Source organism: Antechinus flavipes, chromosome 5 (genome assembly GCF_016432865.1).
Source record: "Antechinus flavipes isolate AdamAnt ecotype Samford, QLD, Australia chromosome 5, AdamAnt_v2, whole genome shotgun sequence".
NCBI classification, from domain to species: domain Eukaryota; kingdom Metazoa; phylum Chordata; class Mammalia; order Dasyuromorphia; family Dasyuridae; genus Antechinus; species Antechinus flavipes.
In genome coordinates, this window is record NC_067402.1 from 59,199,766 (window position 1) to 59,213,739 (window position 13,974).

General features: G+C 34.9%; 1 protein-coding gene across 3 annotated transcripts in view; it reads left to right on the forward strand.

The window, feature by feature from the left end:
• ARMC3 (armadillo repeat containing 3) overlaps nucleotides 1-13,974 on the forward strand; it is a 146,714-nt gene that overhangs the window by 26,634 nt on the left and 106,106 nt on the right. For all 3 annotated transcript variants that reach the window (XM_052000803.1, XM_052000805.1, XM_052000804.1), the window contains exons 4-6: nucleotides 6,911-7,036; nucleotides 10,160-10,228; nucleotides 10,877-11,052. In XM_052000803.1, the coding sequence (XP_051856763.1) occupies nucleotides 6,911-7,036; nucleotides 10,160-10,228; nucleotides 10,877-11,052 (371 nt within the window). The remainder of the gene's footprint in view (nucleotides 1-6,910; nucleotides 7,037-10,159; nucleotides 10,229-10,876; nucleotides 11,053-13,974) is intronic.

The window sequence follows — 13,974 nt, forward strand, 5'->3', positions numbered from 1 at the left end:
ACTCAGAATACACAAATAATTTTGGTGTCTATAGACGCTGTTCTTTTGGTACTACTTGTTTCACTCTGTATTATTTCATGCAAGTCTTTCCATGCTTTTAAAAAATCAATCTGCTCATCATTTCTTACACCCAGAAGTGTTCCATCATAATTATACTTATTTAGCCATTCTCCAATTGATAGGCATTTCCTCAGTTTGTAATTTTTTGCTACTACAAAGAAAGCTGCTATAAATTTTAGAAAATAAAGGTATTTTTTTCTTTTTCCCAGATCACAATGGAAAATAGACATAATAGTGGTAGTGCTGAATCAAAAAATAGAGTTTTATAACTTTGGTTGTTACTCTTTGGTTGTTACTTCCAAAATAGTTGAATTGGTTCACAGTTCCACTAACAGTGTATTAGTGTCCCAATTTTTTCACACACATTTGTCATTTTTCTCTCTATCATTTTAGCCAATCTGATACATATAAGTGAAGTTGTTTTAATTTGTATTTTAATACATTTGTACTTTAATTTCTTTATTGAAAAACTGCTTCTTCATATCCTTTGACCATTTGCCAATTGGGAAATTATAATGGGCCAGAACTCTGGTCTGGATTCTTACAAAATGTTAATTGAGTGGAATTGATAAGGTAATAGTTATCTAGTTTAGCATGGTGATTAATAGTTCTCTAGTTTAGTATGATTGATTTAACCTTACAACAAATAATGGTTCCCTAGTGATAGAATGATTGACTTATACTCAGTATGCTGGAATGATTTAATTGTAATAGCATATATAAGAGGCCAGAGTCAGACTTAGAGGGGGATTGGAACAGACTTGAGAAGATAGAAGACTGGAGGCTGGGGCACAAGCTCTTGTACTGAGACAGACTTCAAGACCAAAACTGTCATGGTGGTGGTCCTGCTTCCTCCACAGAAACCAAGATTCCAGAGGATCTCCAGAAAGCTGGCTGCTAGTCGAGCCCCAGGCAAGGAGACATTCTGAAGGAGACAATAAAGACTTTTAGACTTTATTTCTGGCTATTTCCGTGGTGATTCCTCTGCTGAAATGAAGGCTGGTCCAAAGACCTCCAGAAAATCAACCAGAACATTACAGGAAATGATTCCTATTCTTGTAAATTTGAAAAACTTCTCTGTATATTTGAGAGATGAGGCTTTTGTCTGAGAAACTCTGTCTATAAAATTGTTCCCTTCTAATCTTGGCTATATTGGTTTTATTTGTACAATTCCTTTTAAATTTAATATAATCAAAATTTTCCATTTTATATCCATGGTGCTCTCTTATTTATTTATAAATTCTTCTCTTATCCATAAATCTTTTAGGCAATTTATTCCAATATATTGTCTTGTTTATTTATAAATTATTCTCCTACTTAGAAACGTGATAGATAAAGATGATAATTAAATTCATGGGAGATGCTGAGATAAACAAGTCAAAAAATATAGAGAAAATAAGAGAACCCAAAACAGAACTTTATGAGGGAACTAGGAATTCACTATCAAGGAGCATAACTTCCAAAAAGAGTTAGTGTAAATATTCCAAACAAAAGACTTAAAAATAATAGAACTCAATTGTTGTGGAGAGCCTTTGCTTTTAAGCAATCTGAGATTATCCTATATCCCATGAAATGATGTTGCTTGTGCTTTTGAATACACCACAAATGAACTTTATTGCCTTTTTGTCTCCAAGGAGAATCTGTGAGCCATCTTTCTATATAGTTATAATTTACATATTCTGCTGTCATTTAATTCCTCATAATACTTTCTCATTTAGGGCAATTGCCTTCAAAATATGTGTTGTGTCAATATATGCATTAATATGATAGGGGTAAACTATCTAAGAAAACTCTTTTGGAATTACTCGTCATGGTGGAAGGGCCTGCATCACTCAATGAAATGGTGAGCCATGGATTATCTTAAGATGAATAGGTCACCACAGGGATTTCTGACAAAAGGTGGAGGAGAATATTAGACAAAAGGACATTGGAGAAAGAAATGGCAAACTATTCTGGTATTTTTGCCAAGAAAATAATAATAAAAGAGATGACATCAGAAGATGAACCTCTCCAGTCAAAAGATCTAACACACTAGTAGCAAAGAGTGGAGAACAGTATTAATAAAACAATAATAATGTGCCTGGGCCCAAACCCAGAGGAAGCTGAGCTGCAGATATGTCTGGTGATGAAAGGAAAGTCTAATGCTATAAAGATCACTATAGTGTAGGAACCTGGAATGTAAGATCTTTGAATCAAGATAAGATGGATGTGATCAAATAAGTGATGAAAAAATTAAATATTGACTTCTTGGGTGTCAGTAAACTTAAATAGATGAGAACAGGTAAATTTAATTCAAGTGATCACTACATAAACTACTGTGAGCGAGACTCCTTTGGAAGAAATGGAGTAACCCTTAGTCAATAAAAGAGTTCACTGACACCCAAGAAGTCAATATTTAATCTTTCCATCTCCTTTTTGACTACATCCACAGGGGCTAGCAACAAAAAACTTTCCAAGGAAAAGGAAGAATAAAAAAAGCAAAATGACTGTCTGATGAGGAAAGAAAGATGAAAGTAAAGGAGAAAATGAAAGATATACCTGGCTAAATACAGGATTCTAGAGAACAGCAACAAGATATAAGACATTTTCTTAAATGAGCAGTGCAAAGAAATATATATATAATTGGAAAGATAAAAATTCATCAAGAAATGGAGATATCATGAGTGTTTCATGGAAAAATGGGCATGATGAAATAAAAATATAAATAGTAGGGACTACCAGAAGTAGAAAAGATTATGAAGAGATGGCTAGAATATATAGAACTATAGAAGAAAAATCTTAACATCAATAATTGTGATGCTATAATTACTGCTCTAGAACTATACATCCTGGAGAATTAAGTCAATTAATCTTTAACAACTATTGTTAACAATAAGGCTAATGGAATCCCTCCTAAAGGATGCTGCTGCACCCAGTATGCTAGCAAATTTAGAAAATCAATAGAGGACACTGGATTGAAAAATAGCAATTTACATCTCAATCCTAAAGAAAAAATGTTAAAAATTACTGAACAATCATGTTCATTTTATATGCTAGCAAGGATGTGCTTAAAATTCTGTAAGTGAGGCTTCAGCAATATGTTAGCTGAGAATTACCAGAAGAGCAGGCCAATTTTCAAAAAGGCAGAGGAACTAGAGATTGAATTGCCAACATTAGATTATGGAGAAAGCCAGGGCATTGCAGAAAAATATATACTTTTGCTTCACTGACCACATTAAACCTTTAACTGCGTGGATCACTAAAAAAGGTAGCAAGTCCCCAAAGAGATGGGATTACCAAATTATTTCCTAAGGAACCTATATGTGGGTCAAGAAGTGATAATGACAACTGAACCTGAACAACTTGGTTTAAGATTGGGAAAGGAGTATGGCAAAACTATATATTGTTGCCTTATTTAACTTGTATGAAGAGTACAAAATGCCAAGCTGGATGAAAAAAAAAAAAACTAGAATTAAGATTCCTGGTAGATACACATCAACAATATAGGATATGCAGATGATATCAGTCTGATGGCAGAAAGTGAAGAATTAAGAAGCTTTAGGGTGAAAGAAGAGAGTATAAAAACTTTCTTGAAGCTTAACATTAAAAAAAAAAAAAAAAAAACCAAGATCATGGTAACTGGTCCCATTGCTTCTGGCAGACATATGGCGAATAGAAGGTGTTAGATTTCATGTTATTGGATTCAAAAACCACTTCAAATGGCTACCACAATTATGAAATTAAAAAGCACTTGCTCCTTGGAAGGAAAGCTATGTCAAATCTGGACAGCATGCTAAAAAAAAATCAGAGCCTTGACCTTGTTGACAAAGTTACATATAATGAAGGCATGGGGTTTTCAAGTAGTAATGCTTTGTTTTGAGAGCTAGACTAAAAGGAAAGCCGAGTACCACAGAATCAACATTTTTGAATAATGGTGGTGAAGACTTTCAAGAGCCTCTTTGAGAGCAAGAAGATCAAATAAATTAATACTTAAAGAAATTAATTCAGGCTATTCACTAAGAGGTCAAATGCTGAAGCTGAAGCTTAAAAACTTTAGTTACATAATGAGAATAGGGGACTCACTGAAAAAGACCCTGGAAAGATTGAGGGCAAGAGGAAAAGGGGTCAGTAGTGAATGAAAAGGATAGCTTCATGGAAGCAATGAAGATAAGTTAGACAAACTTTGAAAGATAGTGGAGGGTTTGGCCCACTACAGTTAATGGGGTTGTGAAGAGTCTGACATGATTTGATAATTGAACAACAAATCCAAGAAGATGAGTTGTGTCCCTCCTCTCCTTAATAATTAATCATACTCCTACATAATTCCCTCTTACCTAGTACTATCCAATACTCCCCAATCCGTTTCCCTTCCACTACCCTTTCAATCACTTAGGTTGACTCCTTATTCTCCCCTCAAGCCTACACATCCAATTAAAGCCTTGCTGGTTCTATGACACTTCTCTCGTATCCATCCTTTTTTTTTTCTTCCTCTCACATAGCAACTACTTTTGTTTAGACTCTCATCATCTCTCCCTGGACTATTATACCCTCCCAATGGTCTCCCTTCTTTCAAACTTTCCCCAATTCAATCTGTCTTCCACAAGGCTGCCAAATTAATAGTCCTTAGGTAGAGTTCTAATCATGTCATTCACTTAATTGGGAATTCTTCCCAGTAGCTCCTTACTAACTGCAGTTTAAACAATTGTTTCATTTTTAGCTCATCCTTTTAAAAAGTTATTTTTTAACTTTTACAATCAATATAATTATACCATAATATTTATATTTAATTTATATACATATAATAGAGAGAGCATAGTCTCAAGTTTTTTTTTTTAAACTAAGGGGGCCTGAAATCAGGAAAAAAAACTGTTTTCAAAACAATTTGGAGATCACTGATTCAGAGCACCAGCAATTTACTTGATGTTTATAGGTTATCTAAAATCTGCATAAAATCTTTCTCAAATCTCTTTTTACACAAAGGACTGAGGGTCATTTTGTCTTTTTTTTCCTGCTCTGCCATAACTACACCTATAGTGGTTGAATACCCAACTTTCTGTTGATAAGCCTTTCCTTACTTAGCTAGGCTTACTCTCAGCAGATATGATTTGTTCCTATTTCTATGCTCTGAGCCTTTTGAATACTGGTTTTGAATTTATAATCAAACATGCTATATAAGTTTATCTTTCCCAATAAAATGTTTTGTGCAACAATCTAAATCACATAAGTTATTTTAAATGTATTTCTGTGATTTTTTTTCTTTTTAAATTCTTTTTTTTATCACATTAGAGATCTATATAATCATTTCAAAAGCATTTTTCTGCCTTGAAAAAAATTACATTTTAGCAACTAAGGGAATTCTGGAGGTATAATGGTAACCATTTGTGATCATCTGAACTACCTTTATTTAGGTCTTTCTGGTCAATGAATCCCACTTTTAAGCAACAACAGAGCTCTGGTCCCCATTCCAAACTACCAGACCCTTGATGAAGTCAATGTAAGCCATAGAGATACCTTAAGTAGGAATACCCTGAAACCATAGAGATGCCATAAGTAGGAACACAATTTAGGAGAGGGTGAGAAGTAAAGTTCTTGCACAATCTTATTTGTAGTTCAGTAGAGCTGTTGAAATATCCTCGTCTGTACCTTCTACGTAGGTGACATAAATAAATACATAGTTAGGATACCCTATAGTCCCTTCTGACTAGTAATTGCATTCCAGAGAGTATAACTAGCCAATAATAAAAATATGTTTTTTTTCTATTAAGTTCTTTCTTCAGCTAAATAAAGAAAATGACTACAGTAGGAAAAAAAAACACTTCATATTCTTTTCAGTAAATAAGAATTGAATAGAATGGAGTTAGGAAAAAAGATGTCATTTTCTTTTAATATTTCTTTTGTTTAGGAGGTAGGTGGCTAAAGGGAAGAGGTCAGAATATGATGCTGCCCACAACAGTAAATTTAGAGATGGTGTGTGGGAGAGAGAAGCTAAGAAAGTACTCTGGGAGATCTACAAATTAACTCTTTCACTGTCTTGAGTGATTGAGAATGAAGTAGATAGGGGAAGATACATAAAGGGAAAAAATACTTAAGAATAGCAAAGGTTAAAACAAACAAAAATGAGGGAATTTTAAATTACCATTTATATCTTAAAAATGTGTCAAAACTTTACTGTATAAATTGAACAGTTTAAGCAATTTAGATATATTACAATGAGCAATTTAGGACAACACGATACAAACTGATCAGATTGCAACTTTCTAACATTAGAAATTTTATTATTTTTCTGATGACCTTCTTACAAGGATTTGCTAAAAGACTTTTCCACAAAAGTTTCTATTTTATATAGAATTGAATGCTTTTGATTTGCTTTCACATCTATAAATTGCCTTAACTCTTCAAAAAGTCCATGAAGTCAGATGTGTTATTCCTGTTTTTCAGAAGAAAGTGAAACACACATAGTAGTTTAAGTGACTTTCTTAAGATCATGAGTCACTAGCAAAATCTGGACTAGAAACCGTTAACTTCTAAGACAATGCTTTTCTTAGAATATCACCTTGCCTTCTATGTAGGAAAACCCACTTAGTGATTATTGTTCAGCTTTTCTTTAAAGCGGGAGGATGCTTTGGTTGAACTTTGTTTTGTTGTGTCTCCATCCTTTGCACTGTTAATAGTATAGAAAGTTTCTGAAATATGTTGAAATATATATGAGAGCAAATGATGATGGACCCAGAAAAATGGAAAGAGTAAGCGGGAGGAAGAATAAAAGGGGAAAACTCTAAACTGATGTGATATTTGAAAAGGAAGTAAAGGAAAGTGAAGGAGACTAAAGATAAAATGCAAATTCTGTAAGTCTTATTTACGTACATCTTAGGTGAGGAAAATAAAACAACTCTTCTTGAACTTGGAGCTGTGGAACCTTTAACTAAATTGCTTACACATGAAGACAAAATTGTCAGAAGAAACGCCACTATGGTATTTGGAATCCTGGCATCTAATAGTAAGGATCTATTTTTCAACTATGTTAAATACTATATAATGCATTCTAATATTATTTTTATTTTAAACAAGCTTCCTTCAAAAAGTCTTTAAGGCTTATATGACAGCCAAATCATCACTATATAGATGTAACATGTAGTTATAGCTATGGTAATCTCTCCCGGTACTTGACAGGAGAAACATTTTTTCAATTTTTTTTCAATTTTCTGAACTAAAGAAAAAATCACAATCTTGAATTTTAATGCTATATGTACCTGGTTATTTTGACTTTTTTTGTTCTGTTGAAGTTCGTTGACCCATAAAAAAACAACTCACAAACCAAGGACCAAATAAATGTCAATATTTTTGTTTTTCATTTTTATAGGAAATTATTGATGGATAGATTATAGGCTAGGCAGATGGAGTAGACCTATGAGTGATTTCCTAGCAGAGGAAACTCTACTAATGTAGATTAACCCATACTCTGCAATTTAACATTTTGATGAGTTGCCTCCAATATTGATAGGCTTTAAGTGACTTTTCATCAGTCACCCAGTGTCAGAGGTGGGCCTTGCACTCAAGTTTTCCCAACTTTGAGGCTAACTTTCTACTTATTGTACTATAAGCTATATCATACATTCAAAAAGTTCAATATATACCTATTCCAATTCACAAAATGAAAAATTTAGATTATTATTAACACTATTGGGCACCATAGTGCTTAGAGTTCTGAAATCAGGAAAACGCCTTCCTGTGTTCAAATCAGGGCTCAGACACTTACTATGTGATCCTGGAAAAGTTCCTTCACCCTGTTTGTCTCAGTTGCATAATCTGTAAAATGAGCTGCAGAAGGAAATGGCAAACCACTTCAGTATCTTGGCCAAGAAAACCCCAAATGGGGTCATGAAGAATCAGACATGCCTCAAATTACTGAGCAACAAATATTTACATGATCAAGGGATGCAGCACATATAGTAAGCCCCTTAAATATATTAAATTGGATTTAGACACAATTTTGAAGGACTTTACAACATGATCTGGTCAGAGTAGAGGACCCAGAGTATCCCGTTCCCTGTAGCTACTTCCAAAATGAGAGGATTCATATAAATGGTTAAGGATTTCAGTAGAAGGGCTTGTATTAACCACAGACTCATAGTTCCTATTCAGTGAGGCCCCTTGATAAAATCACAGCCTGAATCAGCAGTTATTTCCATCTAAAATTAGGTGATCTCTGAAGGCCCCCACTACTTGTAGACATGAGGCTATCTCGGTAAATTGTCACATAAATAGAGTTATGGTTCCAAGCTGACTTCAGAAAGGTCTACTATCAAGGGGGCTGGAGATTACCAGAAGACTAGGAATTCCTTGATTGGATGGCAAAGTCCAATTCTGGTGTGCTAATGGTCATTGTCCTTCTGTTATGGTTCTGACTAGAGCCTCTGTCTTTGGTTGTTGTTCAAAGATAGTTTGAGGCATCTGTGTGTAGAGAATGATCCTTTTTGTCCCTTATTCATTAGTTTCCCACAGAGAAGAAATTAATCCCCTCTTAAACCCTAAAATTACATCAGCATACATATTTAAACAACTTGTAATTGGAAAACAAATTATCAGTGGCAATCATGTGCTACATTTTTGTGTCTGACTGGATTTAACATAAAAATCACACTCTGATACATCTCCAGTACAAAATCAAGTTTTTCTCCTTCCCACGAATTCTTCACCCCGAAATCCAAGCTAAGCATTTAAGCATTACTGTTATTCAGTCATGTCTGACTTTCTGTAACTTTTTTCGGTGGGAGTAAAGATACTGGCGTGGTTTGCCGTTCCCTTCTCTAAATCATTTTACAGATGAGAAAACTGAGGCAGACAAGGATTAAGTGACTTGCACAGAGTCTCACAACCAGTAAGTATTTAAGGCACTTTTGAAGTCAGCTCTGACTTGGGCCCCATACACTATCTCCTGCCACTCCTATAGAGAAAAGCCTCATCTGAAAGTTTCTTGTACAGTTTGCCTCATCTCAAACTGTCAGGTTTGCTTTCAACTCAGGCCTCAAATATCCTTTGTCTCAGACTTTGCTAATTACCTCACACCTGCAGGGAGCCACTTTTGGTGCTTCCAGTTTCCTATATTCCCTTTGCCTTTCATTTTTAATAGTCCATGTGACCTAAGGGCAGTGAGGTGGTACAGTGGATAGAGCACCAGCCCTGAAGTCAGGAGGTCCTGAATTCAAATCTGGTCTCAAATACTTAACATTTTCTAGCTGTGACCCTGAGCAAGTCACTTAATCCCAATTGCGCCAGGAAAAAAATTTATATATATATATATATATATACATACACACACATATATATACATATATATATATATGTAATATATATATTCTATGTGACCTATCACTGGAAGAAGTGTAGGCAATGATTCTCTCCTTAATTTATATTTTTCTCAAAGTAATATTTAAATAATCCCTTTAGGGATTTAAAAATAAATGCAATTTTTAAGAAACACAGAAATTAAATAAAGCAAATTTCCTTTGAGTATTATAATAGTATTTGAGTATTATAATATTTATAAATATTTGACTTGTAGATTTCCTTTTCTTCTTCTTCTTCTTCTTCTTCTTCTTCTTCTTCTTCTTCTTCTTCTTCTTCTTTTTGCTGAGACAATTAGGGTTAAGTGACTTGCCTAAAGTCACACAGCTAGGAAGTTTTAAGTGTCTGAGGCCAGATTTGAAATCAGGTCCTCCTGATTTCAGGGCTGGTAACTCTATCCACTGTAGCATCTAGCTGCCTCTCCTTTTCTTCTTTTTAATTTTTAATAAATAATGTATATGGTATTTCTATTTTCTCATGTCAGGCTCTTATACAGGTTTAGAATGTATAAAATGCTAAAGAATAATTTGGGCATGAAATAAAACTTAATTGCTGACTCAATATATTTTTATGTAAAATGTTTTCTATAAAAATGTTTGTAACCCTATGCCATAGAAAGTTTACAAGTATTTCCTAATTTTATAATTATATTTGTTTCTGCATTAAATAAAAGCATAGAATTTTCATTTTATTGTATAAAGTTTGGCATTCTCTTTACACTTTTCTATTTTTCTTTAATAACAAAATATAAATAATTTTCATTTTCTCTTTGTAGATGATGTTAAAAAGTCGTTGAGGGAATTAGATATCCTGAATGCAATTATTGCTCAGCTGGCACCAGAAGGTAACATTGTTTGGTGTTCATAAAAAATGAAACTGTTGCCACCCAGTGGGAAAAACAATTTATTAAAAATTGATAAAAAAATTTTTTAAAAATCTAATCAAAGTTCAATTTTACACTTAAATAAAGGAAAGGGGGTTCCTCTTTCCTTTATTTAATAGTTGCTTGGATCTATTCCTTTTGTGTTTTGTGTGTGTGTGTGTGTGTGTGTGTGTTTTGCTTAAGCAACTGGGGTTAATTGACTTGCCCAGGGTCACACAGCTAGGAAGTGTGAAGTGTTAAGTGTCTGAGGCCAGATTTGAACTCAAGTCCTCCTGACTTCAGGGTTCCTGCTCTATTCACCATGCTATTTAAGCTGCCCTGATCTTGTCCTTTAAAAACAACAACTTTAGACTTAATATTTTGGGGACAAATGCCAAGTACATCAATAATTGACATGCACGAAAGGAAATCTTCCTGTTGTTAAAAAAACAAAAACAAAGACCTGAAAACAGTCATTCTATGTTGTCTAAATAGTGTAAGGCAGAATTTGATCTAAGCAATGCATTTGCAATGAACTTAAGATTCGTGGTGGTTTGTCTTTTCAACTGTCTCTAGTAGTTGAACAAATGAACACGTATCACATTTTCACTATTTGTTTTTGACATACAGAAGAAGTAGTGATCCATGAATTTGCCAGCCTTTGCCTCGCAAATATGTCTGTGGAATATACCAGTAAAGTGCAAATATTTGAATATGGTGGCCTGGAACCACTCATCAGACTACTTGGGAGCCCAGACCCTGATGTTAAGAAGAACTCTATTGAATGTATTTATAACCTGGTACAGGTAATGTATTTTCAAATATATTCTAATAAAAATTATTATATGAATTTATAAAAAGAAATTTAAATGATATATTTTAGCATATTTTAGGATACTGCACCCACATTTATCAAAGCAGATTAACTGATATTTATTTCAAAGAGTTCTTTGTTTTCATATTTTATGTCAATACATTTCCAGTCTAGGTTTATTTTTTTAATGTACTTATATTTAAAAGGATAGTAATATAAATTAAGGTAAAATTGTCTTTGATAAAATTTTATCTCTTCTGAATTTAGAAATCTAAAGCTCTATAAAATGAGGAAAGTCCTCCCAGGTTTACAATTCTGTATTTCTACAACTAACTGATTAGGATATGTAGGCTGAACTATTAGATAATTGGCCAATAACACATAGTCCCTAATATCATAGACTGAGCATGAGCAGTACTTTGTTCATTGCATGAATAGTTGATCAGGATATCTACAGGCAGGAACATATTTATGGACTGAGTACATGGAATGGGAAATCTGCTTCTAGTGCCAAGATGAAGCATTCCATCTTTTTTTTCCCTAACTGATCTTATCAACTCCCATGCTTTTAAAATCATCTCTATGCAGATTATTCTCAGATCTACTTGTCCAGTCTTAATGTTGTTCGTCTCCAGTTGCCTAACTGGATGTCTTGTATAAACTCAATATGGCCAAAACTTCAACTGTCAGGGGACTGTCATTTTCCCAGTCATCCTGGACTCCTCACTCTCTCCTTTACCTTTCATTTCCAGTAGGTTGCCAAGTGCTGCTGATTTTTCCTTGGAAACATTTCTTCTAGAATGCCCCCTTTGCACTTCTAACATGCTATCCTCCATGGCGTAAGCTCTCGGCACCTCATGCCTCAGCTACTGTGAGAATCTTGTTTCCCTCATCTCAAGTCTTCTGCTCAGCTGTCAAATTGATTTTCCTCAAATGAAGATTTGGCCATATCCAACTTTTATCTCTATTTAGTAAACTCTGGTGACTCCCTTTCACCTCTAAGATCAAATATAAAGTTCTTTTGACACTTAAAGCCCCTCGTAATCTAGCTTCAAGATGCTGGTAAATGTTTAACAACCAGCTTTGGAAGAAGTTATGGGAAATGTATCCATGACACACCCTAAATCTTTTATTATTAATAAATGTTTAACAATCAGCTTTGGGGGAAGTTATGGGGAATATATCCATGATACACTTTAAATCTTTATTATTAACATTTCCCTCTATCACTTTCTCAAGTCGAGACAATCAGCAAAGCAATAAATCAAGCCCTGATTTGTAGCATTTGTGAATTTCTGAAGTACAAATGTTGACCCTGAAAATTTAACAAGGCTCCAGCTTGCCTCCACAGGCTCTCTATCTTTCCAATCTCCTTGTGCCTCCTTTTCTCCCTCCCCAGGTTCTTCTGTTTCATTAAACTGGCCTCCTTCCTGAAACCTCACTTGGAATGCTCTCCCTCCTCATCCCTTCTCAGAGTTTCACTAACTTTCTTTAAGTTGTAGCTGAAGTCTTCTGCAGGAAGACTTCCCTCTGACTCAGCCCCAATTCATCCTGTTACATACATTTGCATGTTGTCTCCCCATTATCGAAAGAGTTCTTGAGAGCAGAAACTGAGGTTTTTTTTTTTTTTTTGCCTTTCTTACACAAGGGTTGGCCACAACCTACTATTTGTATGAATGTCTATGCATTTTACATCTGTAATACAGCCACAACACCCTCCAAGGAAAAAAACTTGCTGACCCTCTCCATCAGAGCTGCTTCAGCTTTTTCTACTCCTAACCCTTTTATGCTTGACAAGATTTTACATGATTCTGGATATATAAGTATGTAAAACAGTGTACAAATCAAACATTTATTTATTATAAATCCCAATTTTGACCCCCCACATTCTGTTATGAGACTCCTTATGGGAAGGCAACCCACAGTTTAAGAAATTGGGCTCTGTAGGGCCTGGCTGGCTGTTTCTTGTGAGGACGAATCCTTGTCCTCTTGTGCCTTGCATGTCTCATTCTTTCTCTTCAAAGGTTCTTGCTTGCATTGACACAGACATGATAAAATATCCCTGTATGAACCTGTTCATCTCCATCCTCAGCCCATCCATTTTAGACTTTTCCATTCTCTTCTTCATTGCTACCTTCCTCTTTCTTTCCCTTTCCATCCCTCCTTCTGAAATCTTTTCTTCCCTTTAGAATGTTTTCCCTATCTTCCTTTCTCCTTCTCTTTCCTTTTATTACTTTTAAAAGTTTCTTTGATTGTTACATTTTGGCATCATTTCCCTTTCTGACCCAATGGTTACACTTATCTTGGCTTCTCAAGCATATGGAACACTGTCCTGCAAGCCTCCGTAGTAGCTCCAAGAGTCCAGCTGCAGCCCTTCTATCTCTGTCCTGTGCTCCATATGACTCTCTTACCTACCCTTCCTCTTTCCAATCAAAACTCCCAGCCCCCCAGCATAGTGCTTACCCTTCACCCTTTTCCCTTCCACAAATGTTTACTTACTAAGCCAATCAAACTACTACTTAGTGAAATATAAGGAGGGAACTTTTGGGGAAGGGCTCTTATTTAAGTCACACTATCCAGTATAGCCTTATTATATAAGCATGGACCTAAGAGAATAGAGCAGATTTTGTGGCCTCTGAGTGCCCAGATGGCATAATGGATAGCCCCGTACTCCCATCCCTCTTGTCTGAAACTTAAGGCTTAGGTTACATTGTCAAACTTCCCTTCTTCTGGGAAGAGGAAGGTCCATTCAAGATATGAGTTGACTTAGGGCTTCAATGTTCTCCCTATCATGGCTTTTCTTCTCTGAAGATTAGATTTTCTAGTCATGGATTCTCAGAACACCTGGGTACTCCTTGTTGGAGAACAGATTTACCTGAGTGTCTATGAAGGAAGTATTCAGAAAGTTCTGAGA